The sequence below is a fragment of the Nyctereutes procyonoides genome, unplaced genomic scaffold (assembly GCF_905146905.1).
Source record: "Nyctereutes procyonoides isolate TBG_1078 unplaced genomic scaffold, NYPRO_anot_genome, whole genome shotgun sequence".
Taxonomy (NCBI): Eukaryota; Metazoa; Chordata; class Mammalia; order Carnivora; family Canidae; genus Nyctereutes; species Nyctereutes procyonoides.
In genome coordinates this window covers 11,471,548-11,487,717 of record NW_026575031.1, presented here as the reverse complement: position 1 = coordinate 11,487,717, position 16,170 = coordinate 11,471,548, and the positions used below count along the sequence as shown (strand labels likewise).

At 40.4% G+C, this 16,170-nt stretch overlaps 1 protein-coding gene and 1 pseudogene across 1 annotated transcript; one reads left to right on the top strand and one right to left on the bottom strand.

Annotated features, from left to right (window-relative positions):
- Positions 1–3,523: 3,523 nt before the first annotated feature.
- On the top strand, positions 3,524–3,863 carry LOC129504239 (cytochrome c oxidase subunit 7C, mitochondrial-like). Its single transcript, XM_055316848.1, has one exon. It carries the CDS (start codon positions 3,553–3,555, stop codon positions 3,742–3,744), a length of 192 nt encoding a protein of 63 aa, XP_055172823.1. The 5' UTR covers positions 3,524–3,552; the 3' UTR covers positions 3,745–3,863.
- A 2,212-nt stretch (positions 3,864–6,075) lies between these two features.
- LOC129504126 (cAMP-regulated phosphoprotein 19-like) lies at positions 6,076–10,416 on the bottom strand (annotated as a pseudogene).
- Between the last annotated feature and the right edge of the window lie 5,754 nt (positions 10,417–16,170).

The following is a 16,170-nucleotide window of genomic DNA, read 5'->3' as shown; positions in this document are numbered from 1 at the left end:
AAGAAATTAGAAATCAAGACAAATAAAAATAAAAACCCAACATAACAAAGCTTATGGGATGCAGCAAAAGCAGTACTCAGAGGGAAGTTCACAGCAATAAATGTCTACATTCAAAAAGAAGAAAGATCTCAAATAAACAACCTAATTTTACACCTCAAAGAACTAGAAAAACGGACTAAGTCCAAAGTTAGCACAAGGCTAGAAACAACAAAAATTAGAGCATAAATAAATAAAAATAGAAAAAAAATCAACAAAATTGAGTAGATTTTTTGAAAAGATAAACAAAATTGACAAACTCTCAGACTAAATAAGATAAAAAGAGTAGACTCAAATAAAATCAGAAATGAAAGGGGAGAACTAACATCTGACACCACAGAAATACAAAAGATTATAAGAGGTTAATATGAAAAAATATATGCCAACAAAGTGGACAACCAAGAAGAAACAGATAAATTCCTAGAAACATATGACTTCCTAAAACTTAATCAGAAAGAAATAGAAAATGTGAACATATTCAATTACTAGCAATGAAATTGAATCAGTAATCAAAAAACGCTAAACAAACAAAAGTCTAGCATCAGATGGCTTCACAAGTGGCTTCTACCAAACATTTAAAGAAGAGTTAATACCAGGGTGCCCGTGTGGTGCAGTCAATTAAACATCTGACTCTTGATTTCAGCTCAGGTTGTGATCTCAGAGTTATGAGGTCGAGCCCCACGTCGAGATCTATGCTTAGCATGGAGTCTGCTTATGTTTCTCTCTCCCCCCTCCCTCTGCCTCTCCTCCACTCCTTCTCTCTCTCTCAAATAAATAAATAAATAAATAAATAAATAATAAATAAATAAATAAATAAATAAATAAATATATCTTAAAGGAAAGACTTTCTCCCTCTCCCTCTGTCTTTTCCCCCTCTCCCTCTCCAGTAAATCAGTAAAATCTTAAAAAAAAAAAGAGCTAATATCTATTCTTTTCAAAAAATAAGAAGACAAAGGAAAGCTTCCTAATTCATTCTATGAGACCAGCATTACCTTGAATTACCAAAACCAGACAAAGACACTACAAAAAAACAGAATTATAGGCCAACATTTCTGATGAACATAGATGCAAAAATGCTCGACAAAGTAAGTATTAGCAAACCAAATCCAACAGTGCATTTAAAAAATCATTCACAGGATGCCTGAGTGGCTCAATTGGTTAAGCATCTGTCTCTGGATCCTGAGATCAAGCCCTGCATCAAGCTCCCCACTCAGCAAGGTGTCTGCTTGTCCCTCTCCCTCTGTTCCTCCCCTCTGCTCATGTTTTCCCTCTCAAATAAATAAATAAAATATTTTTTAAAAAATCATTCACCATGATCAAGTGGGAATTAACCCCAGGATATAATGGTGGTTCAATATTGGTAATTCAATCAATGTGATATATCACATTAACAAAAGAAAGGATGAAAACCATATGATTATCTCAATAGATGCAGAAAAATCAGTTGTTAAAAAAAAAAAAGCAAAGTACAACATCCATTCATGATAAAAACTCTCAATAAAGTAGGGTTAAAAGGGAACATACATTAACATAATAAAGGCCAAATATGAAAAACCAACAACTAACATCATACGCAATGGTAAAGAACTGAGAGCTTTGGGATCCCTGGGTGGCGCAGCGGTTTGGCGCCTGCCTTTGGCCCAGGGCGCGATCCTGGAGACCCGGGATCGAATCCCACGTCAGGCTCCCGGTGCATGGAGCCTGCTTCTCCCTCTGCCTGTGTCTCTGCCTCTCTCTCTCTCTCTCTGTATGACTATCGTAAATAAATAAAAAAAAAAAAAACAAAAGAACAGAGAGCTTTCCTCCAGGATCAGGAAAAAGACAAGGATGTCCACTCTCACCACTTTCACTCAACATGGTACTGCCAAGTCCTATCCACAGCAATAAGCTGTAATTAAGCCAGGCATCCCTCTTCATTCCACTCACTTCCACACAGGACCGCATGTGAATGTCACAGTAAAAACGACTGGTAAAGGTTTCAGGGCATCGTGAAAAGATGGGTATCTGAAGGCCAGCCTGGTACTCATTATTAAATGAAAACCCATAGGAGACCTGGAGCTATTTCAACGGTACATGCTGCCAGTCTGGCCTGGAACAAAAACGCCTAGACAAATGGGAAGCATTAGATATGCAGCATATGGACTGTAAGTGTGGATACAAAGCACAATATAATCTATGTAAAAGACTCTGTGCCATGACATAAAAATGGCTCAATAACTATCGAGATTCTAAACTGGCATCTAAGAATCTACCATTCCCTATATATTTTCCTGATGGAGATAAAAAGGAACAACCAGAAGATTTGAATGATAAAAACATGCATCAACTCATCTTCTCCTTTCTTAGCCACAACACCACACTTATCACCTCTGTCAAGAGCATAGAAATATCAGTTGTCCTCCAACCTAGTTTTGTTAGAAAAATTACCATTCATATTAGCTAAATAGATTGGATATGCCAAATTTGGCAGTTTGCTGGCAGTTTGCATTTTAGCAAAACCTCTGTAAATGTGTGGGATTCATTATTTTTACTAGACATTTCCTGTTATCTTAGGGTATTTATCAATTTAACTTACTTAAAGAAAAAAAAAGATGACTGAGTTCTAGAGAACTACTGTACAGCATTGTACCTATAGTCAACAATAATGTATCAACACTTAAAATTTTGTTAGGAGGGCAAATTATATGTTAACTTTCTTTCCACAGTAAAATAAAGTGCAAAAAATTGAATGGCAAGAGGATTATTTTATGTGTATGTGTGCAAAACTACTGTATTTACAAAAATGGCACAAAAGTGAAGTCAATGCACATGCACATTTCATTCACATCTTTAACAAAAGATATTTTAATACTATAGAACCGGGCAGCCCTGGTGGCTCAGCAGTTTCGCGCCGCCTTCAGCCCAGGGCATGATCCTGGAGACCCGGAATCAAGTCCCACGTCAGGCTCTCTGCATGGAGCCTGCTCCTCCCTCTGCCTGTGTCTCTGCCTCTCTCTCTCCCTCTCTGTGTCTCTCATGAATAAATAAATAAAATCTTTAAAAAAAATAAAAAATAAATAAAAACTACCTTACTAATACTATAGAACCGAATAAGAATACTAGCTTCAATGACAGCTGTTAAGCACTAGAGTCACATAAGTTACACCAGAATGGGCAAATATTGCCCAAGTAAAATTCTATTGTTAAAGCTGAAACAGGTTTAAGGCCATTCAAATTCAAGCACAGAGAGATACAAATCTTTCAGAGCTTCATCTATTTTTGTTTGAAGAATGTGACCTTTCTTCCAACTTATGGTCTTAAACTATCGTTTTACAAAATCCAAGAAGAAAATACAAAAGAAATCAATACAATAGAGGTTATATTAAACAAGAGTACCAGTTCTCTGCGGTCGCTGCCCGCTTCCCATCTTCCAGCCCCGGCGCGCCGAGCAGCAAGGTCGCGGAGGGGAGCGCGCGGGGTGCTGCGGTTCCTGACGCCTCCCGGGCCCGCGGCTCTCGCAGGACCTTCAGCGGCGCTATGTTGGGACAGAGCATCCGGAGGTTCACGACCTCTGTGGTCCATAGGAGCCACTATGAGGGGGGCCCCGGGAAGAATTTGCCATTTTCAGTGGAAAACAAGTGGAGGCTACTACTTATGATGACTTTGTATTTTGGATCTGGATTTGCTGCACCTTTTTTTATGGTAAGACACCAACTGCTTAAGAAATAAGGATGTTTTCATTGATCCACTAAACAGATGTGAAAAGGAACATTTTAAGAGGTGCAGTCTCTGAAAAATGGATCAAACTCTAGAATTCAACATACTCAACATGTTTGTAAATAAACTTATGGCAAGAATCTTTTTTTTTTTTTTTTTTTTTTATGATAGTCACAGAGAGAGAGAGAGGCAGAGACACAGGCAGAGGGAGAAGCAGGCTCCATGCACCGGAAGCCCGATGTGGGACTCGATCCCGGGTCCCCAGGATCGCGCCCTGGGCCAAAGGCAGGCGCCAAGCCGCTGCGCCAAATGCCTCTTCGCTGAAACATGGAATGTAATGATTGTGCTTTTTTATTTGGGAAATATTCAGGATTAGTTTGTTTGGTCAGAATATGTGTGTGATTGTGCCTGTTTCTTTCTTTCTTTCTTTTTTCTTTTTTTCCTGTTTCTTGCTTTTAGATTTGAGGTTTTATTTTGATTTTTGATTACTAGGTCAGGACCTTGTTGGTAATCTATGTTATTAAAAAGGCAAACTTTGTTGTCACATAGTAATCTTTTAATTGAAAAAGAAGTGTACTTTTATTTGCCTTTACTAAATAAGCAGTAAAATTGGTTTTCTTCATGAGTGACATTTAGTCATGAGGAAAAGCACTAGTGTATACAGAGTGAAGCCCCAAGAGTTCTCCAGACCTGTGATCTAAAACTAAAATTTTCCCGTGATAAATTTGCTATTGACCAATACTAGTCTTCTTTAGACTAAGTAAAAGTAGAATACTTGAAATGTAATAGCTTGTAAAACCATATGGAAATATTCCAAGTTTATTCTGGAATTTTAGTAGAAATGGACTAAAAGATGGCTCTCATTAGTAATTTATATCAGTAAATCAAATTTATGTTGATAGTGAAATGCTGCTAGCTACATAAAATGTAGTGACTTAGTTCCTAGGGCTTTGTATTGGGGCAGGAAAACAGGTAGTTTTTAAATGTTTAATCCTTGTTTAGTCACTTTTGGAATACCACACTGATGTTAGAAAAATGCCATTAAGCAGAGATTGTAAACTGGTGCTCCACTTGAGCTCTAGACTTTTTGGTTGAAGAGGGGTGCTCTACTTTTTAAACCATTATTTAAAAACGAGAATAGTTAGGAGAAAGTCTCTTTGGGTTCTTGAAAAATTGCTCTGAGTGGTTCTACATCCTTTCATAGAACAAAACCGCTGCCTAAATTAGTCCTGACAATATTAGATTATCTGTGTACCCCTAATGTTAAACTACTGATTTGGTGGAACCTTAAAAAACTTTATGGTTTGACTGGGCTTATCATCACGATCTCCAATAATCCTGCAATAGTTACTTAAATATGGATAATCTTTAGGACTGCCCAACTTATTCCCTGTACTTGCATGTCATTGTTTTTTTTTATTATTATTGCTGAATCAGATGTCATCTGTGTTTATGGAATATTAAGGCTTTCTGCCTTTGGGAAGGTAAAAATGAGTTCAAAGACCATAAAATGATTCCAAATTCTTGGTTCAGGGCAGCCTGGGTGGCTCAGTGGCTTAGTGCCACCTTCAGTCCCGGGTGTGGTCCTGGAGACCCGGGATCGAGTCCCACGTCAGGCTCCCTGCATGGAATGGAGCCTGTTTCTCCCTGTGTCTGTGCCTCTCTGTGTGTGTGTGTGTGTGTCTCTCATGAATAAATAAATAAAATTAAAAAAAAATTATTGGTTCAAATCTCAAAAAAATAAAATAAATAAAATAAAATAAAACAAAATAAACAAGAGTAACATACAAAGCTATAATTAAGAGGACTTAAAGCTCAAACATTACAATTGTAAACCTTGCTTATTACTTATTGAACCAGGCCTACACTAGGAGTTAGGAAATATATACAATTATTTTCAAGTAGATTACATTGCTCTAACGTGTTCTTTTATCAGTGTGCTGTTAAAACTAAAAACAAAACAAAACAAAACCAAAAAAAACCTCGGGATCCCTGGGTGGCTGGGTGGCTCAGCAGTTTAGGGCCGCCTTTGGCCCAGGGCATGACCCTGGAGTCTCGGGATTGAGTCCCGCATCAGTCTCCCTGCATGGAGCCTGCTTCTCCTTCTGCCTGTGTCTCTGCCTCTCTCTCTCTCTCTCTCTCTCTCATGAATAAATAAATAAAATCTTAAAAAAAAAAAAAACAACCTCTACACAGGTACATTGCCTTGCAATAGCACACAGTACTGCTACCTACAAAGCTGTCATTCTCAAAAGACTTAGTGAATGAAGGGAAATAAAAAGCAGAGAAGTAACATTTAAGGAGAAATCATGAGATTTATAAGATTCCTGCAGTTCAGCTCTTTTAATGAGCCAGCCAGCTTGCTAGCGACAAACATGGTTTCTGTTGAGGACAGTCCTGTGGAGTGGGAATGTGGTCACCAGTGACTTCTGTCTTATCTAGAACTGCAGTAGGAAGGTGATGCTTCTCCTTCCTCTTCTCCTTCTTCTTCTTATTCTTGAAGTAGGCTCCATGCCCAATGTGGGGCTTGAACTCAAAATCTTGATTCATTTTTGCTTTGGCCATGTTATAATCCCCAGAATCAAAATATTTTTGCCCTTTCTGCAGTTGTTTCCTTCAGAAATATGAACTTTCAAGTTTTTGTCCCAGATGAGAATACCTTGTTTTTAATTTTGCTTCTTCAGTTTTCTCTAGACTAGTTACTTTATCTTCTATTTCCTTCTGTTTCTCTGTGGACACTGCCTTGGAGACTTTGGCAGACACACCACTCCCTCTTACCCGGCTTCTCCTCACCCAAAGGATTCTATCAAGTATCAAGGTTAGTCAAGACTCTGGGGTCCCTGGGTGGCGCAGCAGTTTAGCGCCTGCCTTTGGCCCAGGGCGCGATCCTGGAGACGCGGAATCGAATCCCACGTCAGGCTCCCGGTGCATGGAGCCTGCTTCTCCCTCTGCCTATGTCTCTGCCTCTCTCTCTCTCTCTCTCTCTCTCTCTCTCTATCATAAATAAATAAAAATAAAAAAAAAAAGACTCTGAGCCCAGGACTCCAAAATGTAGGGTGGATACCTTGTTACAATCATGAGATACTGGATTTGGGGATTTAAATTCCATATACCCTTGGTCAAAAAACAAAAGCAAAAAAAGTGAAGGAAATTTAACAATAAAAAAAGAAACATGAATCAGACTTGGTCAGCTCTAAGGTGACATTAATTCTTGAGAGTGGAATGATTCAATTCACAAACTTCCCTTTTGTAACAGTTTAAAGGAACAATATTAAGGAAGAGTGAATTTCTTCATGACAAGTCCGTTTTAAGATCCTGACTCAGGACGCCTGGGTGACTCAGTGGTTAAGTGTCTGCCTTTGGCTCAGGGCATGATCCTGGGGTCCCGAGATCAAGTCCCACATTGGGCTCCCCGCAAGGAGACTGCTTCTCCGTTTACCTGTGTCTCTGTCTCTCTTTCTCTGTGTCTCTCATGAATAAATAAAATCTTTTTTAAAAAATCCTGACCCTTATATGTATAACACAGTGCAATCACACTGTGGCAAAAAGAAAAAGAGGGAATACTCAAAACCACTGTAGCTTTGAACCTGCAAAATAGTCCACCCACGTTCATGTTCAATACATGCCCCTCGAAAAAAAATCAAACTGTATGTAGAAGTAAAGAAAGTTAATCATCAAAATCTTTCTCTCTTCCCCACCTCTCATCCCTACACTTTGGTATCATTTTGATGTGTATCCTCCCAGTTTGGTATGTGCATATACCTACACACTATATATAGTGTTAGGTAGAATCTTAACCAAATCATTCTGCGATTTGCCTTTCCTCTAAAATTTGTATGGGTGGACTCATTTTTTCTATTGGCTACATAGTATTACATATGACTACTTAAGGAATCACTCATTGAGGGGATACTTTTTATTAGATTTTGTTTCTTTTTTCTATTTTTAAACTTTTTTTTAATTTATAGAAGTAAAACTTGCCCATATTTTTAAAAATTCAGACTGTATAGATGCACATGGGTGGTTCAGTCAGTTAAGCATGTAATTTTGGCTCAGGTCACAATCTCAGGGTTGTGAAATCAAGCCCCATGATGGGCTCTGAGCTCAGCATGGAGTCTGTTTTAAGATTCTCTCTCTCTCTCTCTCTCTGCCCCTTACTTTCTCTCTCAAGAAAAAAAAATTTTTTTTTACACTGTATAGATGTGTCTAAAATGAGAAACAAGGGTGCCTGGCTGGCTCAGTTGGTTAAGTGTCTGCCTTCAGCTCAAATCATGTTCCTAGGTCCTGGGATCAAGCCCCCGATTGGGCTCCCTGCCTGCCAGTCTGCTTCTCCCTCAACCTCTGACTCTGCCTGTCTGCTCTCTCACTTTCTCTCTCATAAATAAATAAATAAATAAAATTTAAAAATCTCCACCTCCCATCCCCACCAACCACATCATAGCCATACCCATTACTCAGAGGTTTTATCAATCAATAGTTTCTGTTTTAAGTTCTACTGTTCATTATCACTAAAACTGTATGTAATATCTTTACACCCCTTTTTCTTGATTTATCAACTATAGATATTATTTATTGACTCCTCATAATAATAAATTAGGCATATGTTGTTTAAATTAGTAAATTCAACACATGGATGAAAAGGAAATACAGCATTTGGCTATTGAACAATTTCAGCCTTCTCTAATAACAAGTCATCTTTTATGGTAACACAACTTGGTTACTACAAATAATAGTTTAATTAGGGAAATATAGTAGCTTAGTAATAACTTGGATTTAGATACAGATAAACTCCTCCAGGGGACAGGAATACCTAAGTTCACATCAGGGTCCTGATGCTGATTTACTCTATGGCTACAAACACATAATTTAACCTCAGTGTTTTAGTTTCTTATCTCTTTAAACAGGAATGATGGGCAGCCCCGGTGGCTCAGCGATTTAGTGCCGCCTTCAGCCCAGGGCGGGATCCTGGAGACCCGGGATGGAGTCCCAGGTCAGGCTCCCTGCACGGGGCCTGCTTCTCCCTCTGTGTCTCTACTTCTCTCTCTCTCTCTCTCTCTCTCTCTCTCTCTCTCTCTCTGTGTGTGTGTGTGTGTGTGTGTGTGTGTGTCTCATGAGTAAATAAATAAAATCTTTAAAAAAATAAAATTAAATAAACAGGAATGATAACTGTCTCACAAGATCTGAATGAGGATTGAATTAAATAAATCATGCCTTTGAAAATGATTCTAAACCTCAGAGGTATCATTAGTGCCCTTTCCTTTAACTATCTGTGCCACTCCTAGAGCTGGTTGGAAGCAAAAAGGCAGAGGGTAGGCAGATAGGTCAAGCTGCAAGGTCAGGAATCCTCACTGCAGTGACAGGCCTTGCTGCTTCTCAGGTTTCAAGCCTCTAAGAGATCTGATAGAACTGGGGGTGTCAGCAGGAGTGGAAGTTGAACCAGAATTTGAGTTAGCAGAGTCTTCTCAAGAATGAGAAGTCCTAAAGCAAATCTAGAAGCTGGAGGCAGGAAAAATAGATGTCTGTTGCCTGTAGTGGTAGCAATAGAGACACCAACCCACTCAGGTAGGAGCAGGACTTAAATATTTGACACAGATCAGGGAGTATGATGGGAGAAGCCTATGGTGTAAGAATCAGATAACTAAATCTCTAAGACAGTCCTTGGAACTAGATCCTGGGATAGAAGAGCCGAAGGGGAGAGTGAGTGCCTGGCTGCAGACAGAAATATGTCATTGTCCTGGGTGACCCAGCAGTCTTAAACTGAATTAGTTTTCCCTGTTGTACTCCTGGTTAGGGTAACTTGAACAGGGTAGCCTGACTTTTTTATTTCTTTCTATAAATTATTGTCAGTTTCTTTATATTTTTCATTTTTATATTAAGAAAAATTTAAGGGCAGTCTGGGTGGCTCAGCAGTTTAGCGCCGCCTTCAGCCCAGGGCATGATCCTGGAGACCCGGGATCGAGTCCCACGTTGGGCTGCCTGCATGGAGCCTCCCTCTGCCTGTGTCTCTGCCTCTCTCTGTCTCTCTCTGTGTCTCTCATGAATAAATAAATAAAATCTTAAAAAAAAAAGAAAAATTTCAAATACACAGTAGGGATAGAGTATAATAAGTTTATAACACATATAATGTACAAATAGTATAAAATACCCATTAACTAGATTCATTCTCCCACACTTGCTTCACTTTCCTGCACTTTGAAAAATTAAAATATTTTATTTTTCTTAAAGATTTTATTTATTTATTCATGAGAGACACACAGAGAGAGGCAGACACATAGGCAGAGGGAGAAGTAGGCTCCATGCAGGGAGTCCAGTGTGGGACTCAATCCCAGGACCCTGGGATCATGACCTGAGCTAAAGGCAGATGCTCAATCACTGAGCCACTCTAGCATCCCTAAAATATTTTATTTAAAAAAAAAAAAGATTATTTATTTATTATTTATTTATTTATTTATTTATTTATTTATTTGAAAGAGAGAGGGAGAGCATGACCAGGGGGAGGGGCAGAGGGAAAGGGAGAAGCAAACTCCCCGCTGAGCAGGGAGCCCAACGCAGGACTCCAACCCAGGACGCCGGGATCATGACCTGAGCTGAAGGCAGACATGTAACTGAGCCACCCAGGTGCCCAAACTAAAATGTTTTAAAGCAAATGACAGACCCATGTCATTGCATCCCCACTCACTTCATTGTGGATCTCTAAAACATATGTCCTGCACACCCTCAATAGTCTGTTTTGTATTTATTAGTTACTGTGTGCCAAGTTAACAGGAGATGACTATATTCTCAGGATGCCAACAAAACCTAGTTTCTGATTCTGATGCACAGTGAATTCACTGAGGTGAATGCCACTGTGAGGATTCCTCTGCTGACCAGGATCCTTCTGTCTAAACTGGACTCTAAGGACTGAACTACAACAATTCAAGTCCCCTCACCTCTCATTTGTGTACACATGCACACAATGTGCATAGACACACATACATACACACACAAACTAAGGGGAAAATGAAGTAAACCCCGTCTACACAGTAAAATAGTCACTGCAGTAATTCTGGTAGGCTATCAAGATAAATGAGAATGCTACCTATACAGAGAACACAAATGCAAGGGTATCATCTATGCTGGCTTGGGAAAGAGTAAACAAAAACATCAGAAAACTAGGAAAGTACTGGCCGGTGGAAAGGGAACTGAAAACCATAAGGTACACTAACAGGGCAGTATGTCATGCCAGAGCAAAATTCTACTGGTTCCACTTCTCTCTTGGTATATAGGAATCTTGTTCATCTTCTCTTGCCTTCCTCATCATACCCAATGGCCTCCTTCTGACCCATGGGCTTCCAAGACTGTGACTTCATAGAAAGTCCTTCTCTTTCCCATCCTTTCTCTCCATCTTTCCTACCTCTACACCCTCCTCCCCAAATGCCTCTTCCATTAAAGATGAAGTTCAAGAAATGCTATAAGAGGGATGCCTGGGTGGCTCAGTGGTTGAGCATCTGCCTTTGGCTCAGGGCATGATCCTGGAGTCCCGGGATGGAGTCCTGCATCGGGCTCCCTGCATGGATGGAGCCTGCTTCTCCCGCTGCCTATGTCTCTGCCTCTCTCTGTGTGTCTCTCATGAATAAATAAATAAATAAAATCTTAAAAAAAAAAACACTAGGGACACATTTCTTTGGCCTGTCATGTTCACCATGAGCATAGTGTCTGGTATACAATTTCTGCTATGATCTGAATGACTGTGTCCCCTCCAAAATTCACATATTGGAATCCCAATGCCCAATGTGATGATGTTAGAAGACGGAGACTTTGAGAGGTGATTTGGTCATGAGGAATTTGTATTCTTACAAACGAGACCTCACAGAGCTCCCTACCCCTTTCTACCCTGCGAGGATGCAGTGAAAAGGCATTGGCTATGAATCAGGACGAGGGTCCTCACCAGAACATGATCCTGCTAGTGCCTTGATCTTGGGTATCTAAGCCTCCAGAACTGTGAGAAGTAGATCTCTGCTGTTTATAATGCCACTTAGCCTGTGGTATTTTGCTAGAGCAGCCCAAATAGACTACAATAGCCTGTTAAGAAATATTGGTTAGATGGATGGATGGATGGATGGATGGATGGATGGACAGATGGACAATGAGTGGTTTTAAGTAAAAGGTACTACTTTAAAACCTACATGAGTTCTGATAGAACTCTACTATGATACTGAGGGACCATTTGCCAAAACAGGTACCAGTCATAATAGCTGGCTGCTCACTCAGGAAGTTAGAAAAGTGGAAATGAGATACACATACCCTTCCAGCACCACCACCAATCACCAAATACAAGAAGGGAAGAAAAGGTCAGAATGGAAAGATGATAGGCACTAGGCTATGACAAAACCTGAAAGTAAATCTTGACTCCACCATCTTCTAATTGTGTGACTTTGAATTAAGTATTTAAAATTTTCCATTTATTACATGTATAAAACAGGGATAAGGGGCAGCCTGGGTGGCTCATCGGTTTAGTGCCGCCTTTGGCCCAGGGCGTGATCCTAGAGACCTGGGGTCCAGTCCCATGTCGGGCTCCAGCATGGAGCCTGCTTCTCCCTCTGCCTGTGTCTCTGCCTCTCTCTCTCTGTGTCTCTCATGAATAAATAAAAATAAATAGAACAGGGATAATAGTATCTATTATGCAAGGTTGTGTTAAAGATTGAATTAAATAACATTTAATTAAGGTTCCTAGCACAGTGCTTGATATATATTGGGCTCAAAATATTATAATTTTTATTATATGATAATATTTATTATCATTAAGAAATCTCTTGAGAGAACCTAGAAAGTTATGGTTTACTTGTGAAACAGGCAAGCTAACCACTTAAAATTAACTTCAGAGAAAGATGGCAAAATGATTTATTTAAAGTGAAAACTTAGGGCGCCTGGGTGGCTCAGTAGTTGAGCATCTGCCTTTGGCTCAGGTTGTGATCCTGGGGTCCTGGGATGGAGTCCCGCATCAGACTCCCCCACGATGAGTCTGCTTCTCCTCTCCCTATATCTCTGCCTCTCTCTGTGTGTCTCTCATAAAATAAATAAATCTTTTAAAATAAAAAAAGAGAGAAAAAACATAAATTTCCTTAATTTCTGAGGAAGTCAATAGAATGTAGGTAAAAAAGAACTGCTTATTATCTCCCTTAACACCTTAAGAAAACCTTTTGACAGGTTTTCAAAGGAGAGGCTGAAATAAAAGTCCCCTAAGTTGAAATGTTTTGTGAGGCAATGAGGAACTGGCTCAGAAACAAAAAAAACGATGAGTGGAGCCTGTTGATTCCAGCCAGGGGAGGGAACTAGAGGGAACTAGAGGGTCCAAGTGACAGATCCTGGAAAGGCAGCAGATGTATGAAGGGCGTAATAGTCATATTTCTAATTCTGGATTTCTCAAAGGAAACAGTGCAGTTCTCATCAGGAAGGTGGAGTCTTGTATACTTGGGGAATCTGTGGTAGTTAGGCGTAAGATAACCATGGGGTTGACATCAATGAAAGGAAGTAGGAAAGGGGCCTAACATTAATCCAACAGTGACTGGAGCAAGCCACATGCCAGTCACATTATCTCATATAAGTCACCACAACCCACTGATGGTAACTATTATCTCCAATTTACAGAAAAGGAAACTTAAGCTTAAAAAGATCTTGTAATTCAAGTTCTCTCTGCTAATAAGGGGAAGGTGCTGTTAGAAACAACAGTACCTAGCCAATAAGATGAGGTCTGCTGTGACTCTGGTTCTTCTGTTCAACAAATGCTTGTTGAGCACCCACTATGTGCCAGGCATAGGGTGAGGTGTGGGAGATGCGAGCAAAGACAGACAGTCCCCCACCCCCCAGTTGTACAGAACAGAGTCTAGTAAGAGAGTTAGAGGCAGCCATTAGTCAAATAGTGCCACTAATGAAGATAAAATTACAAAGTGAGACATGAGGACATGTAATAAATAGACTTGTCTAGACTTGGGGTAGGATGAGTGCCATGGGGGGGGGGGGCAAGTGGCCCTAGACTTTATCTAGAGTTAGCGAGCTAAAGGAGTTGTGAAGAAAATCATTTCATAAAAGCTCTCACAATGGCTGTGGTCGGAGCCCCAAACAATGCAGGTTCAGTGTGGCTACAAATCAGAGTGGCTGAACCAAGGGTGTAAAAGTAGGTATGCAATCAGATTTCTATCCTGAAAAGCCCAAGGTATTTAAACAAGAGCCACTGGCATGCATGGGCAGCCACAAGCAGAGCACTCTAGTGGGTTCTGGGATGCCAGTTACATCCCACCTGTATGAGGACAGCTGGTCTATCTAAAGGTTGTTGCCTTAAATAGTATATTGGGAAGCAGAGATTGATGAACCCAAGTAAAGAGACTGAATCCTCAAGCATCTTTGCCTAGCAAGGGGCTCTCAAAAATACGTATAAGTGATCAGGAGGAGGGAGAGAGCAGTAAAATCTCTAACGACATTTCTCACTAGTGATGGGTCTAGACCAGGGTTAGTAAACTACAGCCTACAAGCCAAATCTAGCCTGCACCTATTTCTGTGCAGCCCTTGAGCTAAGAATGGTTTCTACATTTTTTAAATGGTTGGAAAAAGAATGAAAAGACAACTAATATTTTGTGACATGTGAAAAGCATATGAAATTCACATTTCAGTGTCTATAAATAACGTTTTATGGGAATACAGCCATACTCATTCGTTTATGATCATCTATGGCTGCTTTCACAAGAGCAGAGTTGAGCAAAGGCAACCGGCACTGGGGTACTGCTGCAAAGCTGAAATTATTATCTGGCCCTTTATAGAAAAAGTTTGCCAATCTCTGGGCGAGTCAGGAGTGCCTATGAATCTGACCGTGTGGCCAGACAACTGACAAATGAGCTTTAGTGGGAACAAGTGCAAAGTAATGCACTTTGGGATAAAAATATCCAAACCATTTATAAAATGAAGACAGGGCTCTGAGCTATGAGGTCACAACTCAGAACAAAACACAACCGGGAGGACTTAAGGCAGCAACAATAATACTAAGAGTATTTTCTGCCCTGGATGATAAAAATCAACACACAATGGATAGAGTTGGTTATCTAAAGACTACCAGATGGGGGCGTGGGGAATTATTCCAGAAATACTAAACTAAAATTCAACTGAAAAAGAAAGGCTATGTTATTTTTCACTTCCACTTAAAAATTACATATACATATCAACAGTCTACATGTAATCTGGGGGAAATTATTGATAAAGAAGTAGAATTTGGGACCCCTGGGTGGCTCAGCGGTTGAGCGTCTGCCTTCGGTTTAGGGAGTGATTCCGGAGTCCCGGGATAGAGTACCGTATGGAGCTTATTGCATGGAGCCTGCTTCTGTCTCTGCCTCTCTCTGTGTCTCTCATGAATAAGTAAATAAAATATTAAAAAAAAAAGAAGTTGAATTTGTGCTGTGCATACAAGACTAATCTGGGATGGGTTATCATATAGACTTGAGTCCTGAGCCCCCCCCCATCAGGCTCTCCGCAGGGAGCCTGCCTCTCACTCTGCCTATGTCTCTCTCTCTCTCTCTCTCTCTCTCTCTCTCTCTCTTTCTCTGTGTGTCTCTCATGATTAAATAAATAAAATCTTAAAAAAAAAAATTCCAAAACCAGTCATCTTTGTTCTAGCTGTAAGGTAACTTGGTTTCTCATATTCACTGGTCCTGTGAAGAGGACATCCAGGGCAATAAGAGAGTTGCACCCCCAGGAAAATTAAGTAATCAACCACACAGTCATTTAGTCAGTCTCCTAGGACTGTCTGGTACAAACTGATTTTCCTAGCCTCATCCTCAGGTATAGTTTCCATACCTGCAAAGCTACAGAACTGATCTGGGACCTCAATGGCTCTAACAGGGTCATGGTCTATTAGGTGCCTTAGCTAGGTGTGGCTGGCTGCCCTCTTGGAGACCTTTGATCCCTGTCATTTCACTCTAACAGGGGTCACATCCAGAAAATTTCCCCAGAACACCCAGCTCATTGTGCTGCAAAGCCCTAAAGGAACAAGGTAAGATACTCTTCTTGCCCGGCAATATCATGGTTACAGAATCTATTCTTGCTACAAGGCAAACTCATCCCAGTAAACAGAAAAGTCCCGGGTTTTGGGAATCCCCTCCAACCCGAGTAAACCAGGACAGTTCGTCACCCGCCAGACAGGTTCCTCATTTACAACAGGCTTCTTATCCTACTGTTCCCCCAGACTCCACCTGGGCCTACTCCAGAGTTTCTGCTACCTGAAGCACACTATAAAGGCTGCTTTTAGGCAATAGGCTTAAACAATGGAAACCTGAGTCAGGTAAAAGGGCCCACAGGGACTAGTGGGCCGAATGCAAACAGGCCCCATCAGGAGACCTACCTCAAAACAGCCATAAGCCCATAAGCCCTAGCTGACCAAGGGGCTACTTAAAATAGGGCACAAGTTCCAAAAAA

Excerpts from the sequence above, each read along its gene's own strand:
- LOC129504239 (XM_055316848.1), top strand. The coding sequence starts at position 3,553 with ATGTTGGGACAGAGCATCCGGAGGTTCACGACCTCTGTGGTCCATAGG.